Source organism: Zalophus californianus, chromosome 10, assembly GCF_009762305.2.
Source record: "Zalophus californianus isolate mZalCal1 chromosome 10, mZalCal1.pri.v2, whole genome shotgun sequence".
In the NCBI taxonomy this organism is placed as follows: Eukaryota; Metazoa; Chordata; class Mammalia; order Carnivora; family Otariidae; genus Zalophus; species Zalophus californianus.
Window position 1 is genome coordinate 22960973 of NC_045604.1, and position 7193 is coordinate 22968165.

The window sequence follows — 7193 nt, forward strand, 5'->3', positions numbered from 1 at the left end:
CATATAACCTAGTTCTTCCCAGCTTTAATTAGCACAATCAATCTAAAAAGTGATATAAAGCTATGATATACATTAATCTTGCCAATAATGATCTGTTTTTTTAAGCAATGGATGAATTTAGAAAAATAGTCTTGTACTAGAAGAATTATCAAGGTGTAAGAATATATATACCACAGAAACACCCAGAGAAAACATTCCTGTGGCTGTAGAAAATCGATTACAACTTTTGTGAGACTCCTTTATTGTTCTTTTTAGGTCTGAATTGAGCTCTTGGTGTCATCTAAGACTAAGGATAATCACTCTGTGAAGCTATTTGTTGGACAATTCCAAGGATATAATTCCCCCAAATACTCAGTGGGCTATGTATCCTTTCAAAACTCCAAAGATCTGGTGAAATAAATATTAACTAGTGGGAGAGACAATCAAAAATGTTCATTCTGTCAATAAGAGTTGGAGAATTTGAGATGACCATCAAAAATTTGTCATTTACTGTGGCTGCCATATTAAATAAGGATATCCAAACCCTGGCTGCACAACAATCCTACCTATTATGCTTACTTTTTTTAGAAGATTTTATTTATTTGACAGAGAGAGACAGTGAGAGAGGGAACACAAGCAGGGGGAGTGGAAGAGGGAGAAGCAGGCTTCCCGCTGAGCAGGGAGCCTGAGTCAGGCCTCAATCCCAGGACCCTGGGATCATGACCTGAGCCAAAGGCAGAGCTTAACGACTGAGCCACCCAGGAGCCCCTATTATGCTTATTTTAAGTATAGATAAGAAGATAGGCTTATAATAGGGGAGTGGCTATATATGAACCATCTAATATATAATAGTTCATGAATCACTGGGATTTGTCTTTTACAGAGAAATTATGCCACATTCATTAATTGTTGTAATTTCATTATTTTTTTCACAGATGGTGATTTATTGTTTGCAGCAATTATTTTTTGTCAATACAAGATGTGTGTTTGAACTTCAAAACCATGTGTAACTCAAATTTCTTATTCAGATCATCTATATTTGCTCAATATTTTGATCAAGGAATGAGGTCTTAGATGAGTTAATGAAACACATATATGTGGTCATTAATATAATTAATCATGACATTTTCTCATCATTACAAGTTGTAATCTTTCAATTTATGTGGAGATTTTTAAATATCCCTAGATTTGTAACATTAACTTGAAAGTTTATCCTTACTTACAGTACTAGATTTTAGTGCCATATAGCTTGACAATCTCCTACCAATTCCACACCAGTATTAATCAGTATTAATTTACTTCTTCTAACCTTAAACCTGACATATGATCTCCTAAAGGGGTGAAATAAATTTCTTTTTCAGCATTTGAAATCATCCCTTCTTTGATCTTATGAAGAAAGACTAACAATATTCTTTAATGTTATACCACTTTGATCTTGGTAACATTTTATGTGGAGCTCTGCTTCGAAGATACAATGAGTATGATTTGGAGATTCTAAGTTATAATTTATACTGCAATTAAGTCTAGGTGTAAACAATTTATGCAATTGTGGAAATAAGTTTATTTTCTGGTACTTCAGTGAACATTATTATATCATTAATAATGAACCATGAAAATGGAACTTTACATTATTCTAAGTCTGTATCCTTGTTAGGTACTTAAGCAAAATTGCATTTGACATATTAGGCAGTGAGTCCATTATTGGCTCTGCTCAAATGAAATAGATAAATATTTCAAAGTATATTAGTGGAACACATCAAAGTATTGAAGCTTGATGATTTTAACCTTTATGATTTTTTGTTGTTTTTGACCATAATTTTGTTTCATTATGTTCAGTTAGCCACTGTATAGTACATTGTTCGTTTTTGATGTAGTGTTCAGTGATTCATTAGTTGCGTATAACACCCAGTGCTCATCACAACACATGCCGTCCTTAATACCCATCACCCTGTTACTCCATCCCCCCCCAACCTGAAACCCTCAGTTTGTTTCCTGGGGTCTATAGTCACTCATGGTTCATTTCCTTCTCTGATTTCTTCCCCTTCAGATTTCCCTCCCTTCCCCTATGGTCCTCCTTGCTATTGCTTATGTTCCACATATGAGTGAAACCATATGATAATTGTCTTTCACTGCTTAACTTATTTCACATAACACAATCCCCTCCAGTTCCATCCATGTCAATGCAAATGGTGGATATTCATCCTTTCTGATGGCTGAGTGATATTCCATTGTATATATGGACCACATCTTCTTTATCCATTTATCTGTTGAAGGGCATCTCAGCTCCTTCCACAGTTTGGCTATTGTGGACGTTGCTGCTATGAACATTGGGGTGCATGTGCCCCTTCTTTTCACTACATCTGTATCTTTGGGGTAAATACTTATTAGTGCTATTGCTGGGTCATAGGGTAGTTCTATTTTTAACGTCTTGAGGAACTGCTGATAGAAAGGAAGGAAATCAGGGAGGCCTGGGATAAACAGCTAAAAACCCAAGAGAACAGATTTAGAGAGATTAACAATGCCATGAAACATTCCAATGTCAGAATTACTGGGATCCCCGAGGGGGTGGAGAGAGAGAGAGGACTAGAAGGTATATTTGAGCAAATCGTAGCCAAGAACTTCCCTAATCTGGGAAGGAAACATGCATTCATGTTCAAGAGGCAGAGAGGACCCCCTCCCAAGATCAATGAGAACAAACCAATGCCCTGGCGTATAATAGTAAAACTTGCAAATCTTAGAACCAAGGAAGCCATCCTGAGAGCAGCTTGAGGGGAAGACATTATGATTGTTCTATGTGTGAACTTCTCATTTAAATGGTTTCTGGCTCAGTCCTTACAAAGCTGCATTTCCTAGAGTTCTACTAATTACATATGGAGTGCCAAAAAAGAGAAAACATAAGAAGCATTAAATTTATGCCTGACAAGAACGTTATTGTTTACAACTGATGGAAAAAATCGCAGGAATGAGTGATGGGACAAGAGAAATTACTAGGGACCTACCTATGCTTAAGCAAAATAAAAAACAAGCCAATACCTGTCTGTTGAAGTAAATAAGATAATATCTCTAGCTTTTGACTCAGAGATGTTCATCCAGAAAATAAAATCCTTATTTTACCACTGAGTAGGTTCAATCTGCCTAGTGTTTGCCCACTTCCTCACTCCATAATTCAACATCCACTTATAACTGTTCCTTATTTTTTTTAGATTTATTGAAATATAATTGACATGTAACATTGTGAAAGTTTAAGCTGTACAATGTAATGATTTGATATACATATGTGTTTTATTTTTTTATTTTTATTTTTGTACATATGTGTTTTAGAACAATTATCACAATAAGGTTAGTTAACATCTCCATCACCTCACATAGTTCTTTCTTTCTTTCTTTCTTTCTTTCTTTCTTTCTTTCTTTCTTTCTTTCTTTCTTTCTTTCTTTCTTTCTTTCTTTCTTTTTCTTTCTTCTTTCTTTCTTTCTTTCTTTTTCTTTCTTTCTTTCTTTCTTCTTTCTTTCTTTCTTTCTTTCTTTCTTTGTTTCTTTCTTTCTTTGTTTCTTTCTTCTTTTTCTGGTGAGAACACTTCTCTTAGCAACTTTCAACTGTATAGCAATACAGTATTTTTAACTAGAATCACCATAGTGTACACTAAATCCCAAGAACATATTCATCTTATAACTGGAAGTCTGCACTCTTTGACATACATCCGTCTCTCCATTTCCCCCACTTCCCAATCCCTGGCAATCACCAGATCAGAGGAGAACATAGAGAAAAATGGACAAGGGAGTTCTAAACTAGCAGGATCAGAGACTAATAGTTTGGACCATCTCCTGTTCAACCTGTTGGTGAATGAGGCATTTCCAATGTAGGGTTTGGGAATGGTCATATACACAACACACGATACTAAACAGTTGAAGTCGTGGCAGTTTGTCACATATAATAATTATATATTATAATAGATAAATATGTAATACATAGTTATACAATTATATATTACATATGTGATAAATATTTTTATTTTATATATACATATATATAAAACTATATATATATATACATAAATATGATTGCCACTTTATTAGTCACATATGAAATTACAGAGGAGGAAGACACCATGCTGTCCAAGGTTACATGAGGTTTGTACTTAAGACAAGAATGAACAAGGAGGGGTTGTGGGAGGCAGATTTTATAGTAACAAAAGATGGAGTAATTTTTAATTCTCAAGAGAATGTGATTATACTGTTTTTGAATAATGTTTGGGGCTGGCAAGGAACTGAAGCTTGCTATACAGAAGGCAGGCACTGTACCTAGAGGCTGTTTGTCTATAGGACCTTATTCACAGGAGAAAGTTAGGGAGGGGAGCATGTGGTGAAGCCATTTTTGGCCCTCCAAGCTTCTGATGGTATGGCAGCACATAATATTGAATCTTAACTTCAGGTATTGCACCCATCAAAGAACATTCTATACCCAAAGGGATTACAGTGTATCTATGGACCAAAGACTGATATCTGGAATTATGCTGTACAAGGTTCACCAGTATAGAGGATATGTCATAGGATAGATAACTTTTCTTTTTAGTTATGCAACCTCCAGATAAAGAAAAGGTGCATCCAGAATATAAAATTACCTTATGTTACATCATGGTGAAGAAATTACAATGCATTACGAAAAACTATTGGACCTTGACCTTGATGATATGACTGTGTGAATTATTGAGTTATTTCCCCTGCAAAGGGCTTAAATGCATTTTATAAGCAAATAGAAAGTGAATTTGGTATTTGATGGATTCTAGTGGCTATTAATGGTCTTTGCAAGCACTTAATTTCTCTTCCTATTTGAAGCTAGCTCTGGCCCATGGCTTGTTTCAGCCAATGAAATATGACAAAATACCATATTTGGCACATTATTTTCTCTCTGCTGTGCTAATATGAAACGTTATATATGGTGCAAGCTCAGTTGGCTGGAATCCTTGAGTGTTCCAGGACCCATTTTGACAGGCTACCTCTGATTTCAGCACCACTGCTGTAATATTTTCATGAATATTAGCATGTGCAGTTGCATTACTCTGTTTTATTTTATTTTTCCTGTGGACAACTAATAGGTTTGTAGCTTGTACTATACACACACACGTATGTATTTATAAATACATTTTCTTGTTTTAAGGCAGTGAAGTTTTAAGTGGTTTTTTTTTTTTTGATGTCTGATCGTATTTATTTGTCAGTCATAGAAAATCTCATTTTTGACTGGACTCAGACTTAGAGGTAGAGGCTCTCAGAGAGGACAGCCTCCGTCTCTTGGCAATCTGTTCCTGGCGTTTTTCTTTGGCCTCCTTCATTCTCTTGGCCAAAAGTTTAGCATATTCTGCAGCCTCTTCCTTATTTTTCTTAGTGCGCTGCTTCTTCAAAGCAATACGCCGCCGTTTGTGCTGGAGGACTCGTGGAGTAACAAGACGCTGAATCTTAGGCGCTTTGGTTCTAGGTTTCTTCCCTTCTTTGTTTAGGGGCTTTCTCACAACATACTGGCGGACATCATCTTCTTTAGAGCGATTGAAAAGTTTGCGGATTCTGCTGGCTCTTTTGGGCCCCAGGCGACGAGGCACAGTAGTATCAATGAGTCCAGGAATATCCTTCTCCCCTTTTTTTACAATGACCAAGTTGAAAACGCTGAGATTGGCATCCACAATGCAACCCCGAACGGATTTGCGCTTTCTCTCTCCAGTCCGCCTTGGTCTATAGCAGGAATGCCCCTTACTCAGCAGCAGACGGACACGACCATGGGTCAAGACGCCCTGCTTCATGGGGAAGCCCTGTTTGTCATTGCCACCACTGATTCGGACCACATAACCCTTCCATTCTTCACCCAGAGCATCAGCAGCAACTTCTGTGGCCATACGCTTCTCATAAAAGGTACGAAGTTTGCGTTCATCGTCCACTTCAATGAGTTTCTGGCAGCCAGTAGCTGGGAAAGAGATGTTCAGCTTCATCCTGAAGCAGCCTACCGCCTCCGAGGCGCCACGAAAAAGAGGCCCCTAAGTGGTTTTTTTTTTTAATGCAGTTTTACTGAAGTATAACTAACAATAAACTCTATGTATGGCAAGTGTACAATCTGACGTTTTGGGGCACCTGGGTGGCTCAGTCGTTAAGCGTCTGCCTTTGGCTCAGGTCATGATCCCAGGGTCCTGGGATCAAGCCCCACATCGGGCTCCCTGCTCTGTTGGAAGCCTGCTTCTCCCTCTTCCACTCCCCTTGCTTGTGTTCCCTCTCTCACTATGTCTCTCTCTGTCAAATAAATAAATAAAATCTTAAAAAAAACAATTTGATGTTTTGTTATATTTTATATACCCATGAAATCATCACTACAATCACGATAAAGAACATATCTCATCCCCAACAGTTTCTTTGTAAATTCTCCCTCTTGTCCCTCCATGACCCCCTTCCGTCCCCAGAAAGCCATTGTTTTAGCTTCTCTTACTACAGAAAATTCTATTTTCTAGAATGATTATAAAAATGAAATCATACAACGTGTGTTTCCTCTTATCTGGCTTTTTTCACTCAGTATAATTACTTAATTCAACATAATTATTTTGAGATTCATGGCTGGTTCATATGGTAAGTGTCTGTTTAAATTTTTAAGAAACTGACAAACTGACTTTCAAAGTGTCTGCTACATTTAACACTCTGACCAACGGTGTATAAGATTTCTAGTTATACCATATACTTAACCAGCATTTGGTATGGTTAACCATTTTAATTTTTCACATGTTAATAGGTCTAATGATACCTAGTTGTGTTTTTAATTTACTATTCCCTAATGATTGTTTTTTTCCCTTGTAATAGATCATGTTTTCCCACACCTTTGCATGACCCTAGATGGTGTGTCTGGCACCAGACAGAGTGACTTTTTCCTTCCCCTCTGTGATGGATAATTTTTTTTTTAGCCCTCAAATATTTTTGAGCTTTGTTCAGGATTATCATAAAATCTTGAAAATGGTTTGCTCCTTTTCAGTCTTGTCTTAATACTGTTGTAGGCAGGAATAGAAGAGCATTTAGTCTAGGGTTAAGTTCTCTCCACTACCGAGGCAAGACTTTCTGAATATTCTACCTGATGCCCCATAAGTGAAGAGATTTTCCAATATGGTTGGTGAGAGCAGGCAGTTTTCTGGCACTTGTGAGCTCCAGAGATTGTTTTGCTCTAATCCTGTCGGTAGGTCTTTCTACACCCT

At 37.1% G+C, this 7193-nt stretch overlaps 1 protein-coding gene across 1 annotated transcript; it reads right to left on the reverse strand.

Moving 5' to 3' along the window:
* Positions 1-5200: 5200 nt before the first annotated feature.
* Positions 5201-5987, reverse strand: LOC118355992 (40S ribosomal protein S6-like). Its single transcript, XM_035721992.1, has one exon. The coding sequence runs from the start codon at positions 5952-5954 to the stop codon at positions 5205-5207; it is 750 nt and encodes a 249-aa protein (XP_035577885.1). The 5' UTR covers positions 5955-5987; the 3' UTR covers positions 5201-5204.
* Between the last annotated feature and the right edge of the window lie 1206 nt (positions 5988-7193).

Coding starts and splice junctions, on each gene's coding strand:
- LOC118355992 (XM_035721992.1), bottom strand. CDS start 5,954: ATGAAGCTGAACATCTCTTTCCCAGCTACTGGCTGCCAGAAACTCATT.